The sequence below is a fragment of the Mandrillus leucophaeus genome, unplaced genomic scaffold (assembly GCF_000951045.1).
Source record: "Mandrillus leucophaeus isolate KB7577 unplaced genomic scaffold, Mleu.le_1.0 Scaffold630, whole genome shotgun sequence".
NCBI classification, from domain to species: Eukaryota; Metazoa; Chordata; class Mammalia; order Primates; family Cercopithecidae; genus Mandrillus; species Mandrillus leucophaeus.
In genome coordinates, this window is record NW_012106809.1 from 293,836 (window position 1) to 295,922 (window position 2,087).

Genomic DNA, 2,087 nt, shown 5'->3' on the forward strand with positions numbered 1-2,087 from the left:
AGAGATTCGCAGGTCCTCAGAGCTTGTTCAGCAGTTCCAGAGGAGGCCAGGTGCAGTGGCTCACGCCTATAATCTCAGCACTTTGGGAGGCCAAGGCGGGCGGAACACCTGAGGTCAGGAGTTCGAGACCAGTCTGGCCAACATGGTGAAACCCCGTCTCTACTAAAAACACAAAAATTAGCCAGGCATGGTGGTGCACGCCTGTAATCCCAGCTACTCGGGAGGCTGAGTCGCACCATTGCACTCCAGCCTGGGCAACAAGAGCAAAATTCCACCTAAAAAAAAAAAAAAAAAAAAGTAGCAAAAAGAGAAATATTTTTTCTAACTAGAGACTGACTCTTGGGAAGTACCAGAATGTTTATACACAACTAATCACAAGTCTATACATAGCTTTCTTATAGCCAGGTAATATTATGTTTTAGAAAACCATGGACCACCCCACATGCAATTTGTCTCCAAGTATTACAGAAATAAAGACAGATAGCCAGGGCCGGGAGCGGTGGCTCATGCCTATAATCCCAGCACTTTGGGAGGCCGAGGCAGGCAGATTACCTGAGGTCAGGAGTTTGAGACCAGCCTGACCAACTTGGAGAAACCCCATCTCCACTAAAAATACAAAATTAGCCGGACATGGTGGCACATGCCTGTAATCCCAGTTACTAGGGAGGCTGAGGCAGGAGAATCACTTGAACCTGGGAAGCAGAGGTTGCGGTGGGCCGAGATTGTGCTATTGCACTCCAGCCTGGGCAACAAGAGCAAAACTCCCTCTCAGGAAAAAAAAAAAAAAAAAAAAAAAAAGACATAGATAACTGTGTCCAAGGCTTTAAGCTCGAGAGACTCAAGATGTGACACCAAAATTAGTAATTTCACTCAACAGTCTATCAAGGACCTATCTCCAGTATGGATTCTGATTTCTACCCTTCAAAAACACAGCATAAACCTGACTGCTTTCTATCAATAACACACACTTGCTTAGGGTCCCTGTGCTGTTTCCCTTCCCAAAGGCCAGAGCCATGTCTGTCCCTTTGGGCTGGGGTCCACCCATGATGACGACCCGCATCTTCCTTCCTCTGTATTTCCCTCTGCATTAAGTTCTATCTATGTGGAGGACAGAACAAAATCAGCCTCACTCACAAAACATCAAAAAACGTTCGACTGGAATACGAAGGGATCAATAAAAAGAAAATCTGAGGCCAGGTATGGTGGCTCATGCCTGTAATCCCAGCACTCTGGGAGGCAGAGGAGGGCAGATCACCTGAAGTAAGGAGTTCGAGACCAGCCTGGCCAACATAGTGAAACCCCGTCTCTACTAAAAATACAAAAATTAGCTGGATATAGTGGCACACACCTGTATCCCAGCTACTCAGGAGGCTGAGGTAGGAGAATCGCTTGAACATAGGAGGTGGAAGTTGCAGTGAGCCAAGATCGCGCCACTGCACTCCAGCCTGGAAGACAGAGTGAGACTCCATCTCAAAAAAAAAAAAAGAAAGAAAAGAAAAGAAAGAAAATCTTATCACCAAAAATCAGGCTCATCTCTCAGGCTAAGGAGCCTAGATGAGGAAAAAAAGCTAAAGGTGTCTTCCAGAACTACTGAGGTGTCTCACCTGGGCCCCCACAATAAAGGTCCGAGTTTGAGAGTCCAGCGTCTTCACCAGCACCTCCAAGCTGTCAGGCTCCTCCACAGAGGTACTGGTACTATCATTAGGCTCCATGGCCGACAGGTCTCTAAAGAAGAACGAAGGAAGGGAGGCCCGCTGTTGCCCAGCAGAGTGTACCCGGAAGACTCCCTAGCGTTAATCCCTGCCCCAATACCTAAAAAGTTTCTCCTACACAAACACACACATTCACACCTGTCCCCATCCCCCCTCTGATTCTGGGGCGCAGGGAGAGAAACACAAAAAGGCAGGAGATCGACGGCATAGGGAGCTGGAGGACGAGAGGTGGGAGGGGCTCCATGATGCCAATCACAATAAGCGTGGAGCCAGTCAGATTAGGAAGGAAGCACGAGACCAGCGACTAGTGTCATCACCGGTCACGGCAGGACAAGCACCCCAGAGGTCGGAAAATCCTGGAACTACGCGAAAGCG

The 2,087-nt window shown here is 48.3% G+C and overlaps 1 protein-coding gene across 5 annotated transcripts in view; it reads right to left on the reverse strand.

The window, feature by feature from the left end:
- BAG6 (BCL2-associated athanogene 6) overlaps positions 1 to 2,087 on the reverse strand; it is a 17,650-nt gene that overhangs the window by 11,787 nt on the left and 3,776 nt on the right. Inside the window, exons 1-2 of one of the 5 annotated variants that reach the window (XM_012000497.1) lie at positions 1,841 to 1,931; positions 1,605 to 1,725 (exon numbers count right to left, since the gene is read on the reverse strand). The exons of the other annotated variants lie outside the window; for them this stretch is intronic. Coding sequence (XP_011855887.1) covers positions 1,605 to 1,725; positions 1,841 to 1,920 — 201 coding nt within the window. The 5' untranslated portion in view covers positions 1,921 to 1,931. Of the gene's footprint in view, positions 1 to 1,604; positions 1,726 to 1,840; positions 1,932 to 2,087 lie in introns of those variants that run through there. 5 annotated transcript variants of the gene reach the window in all.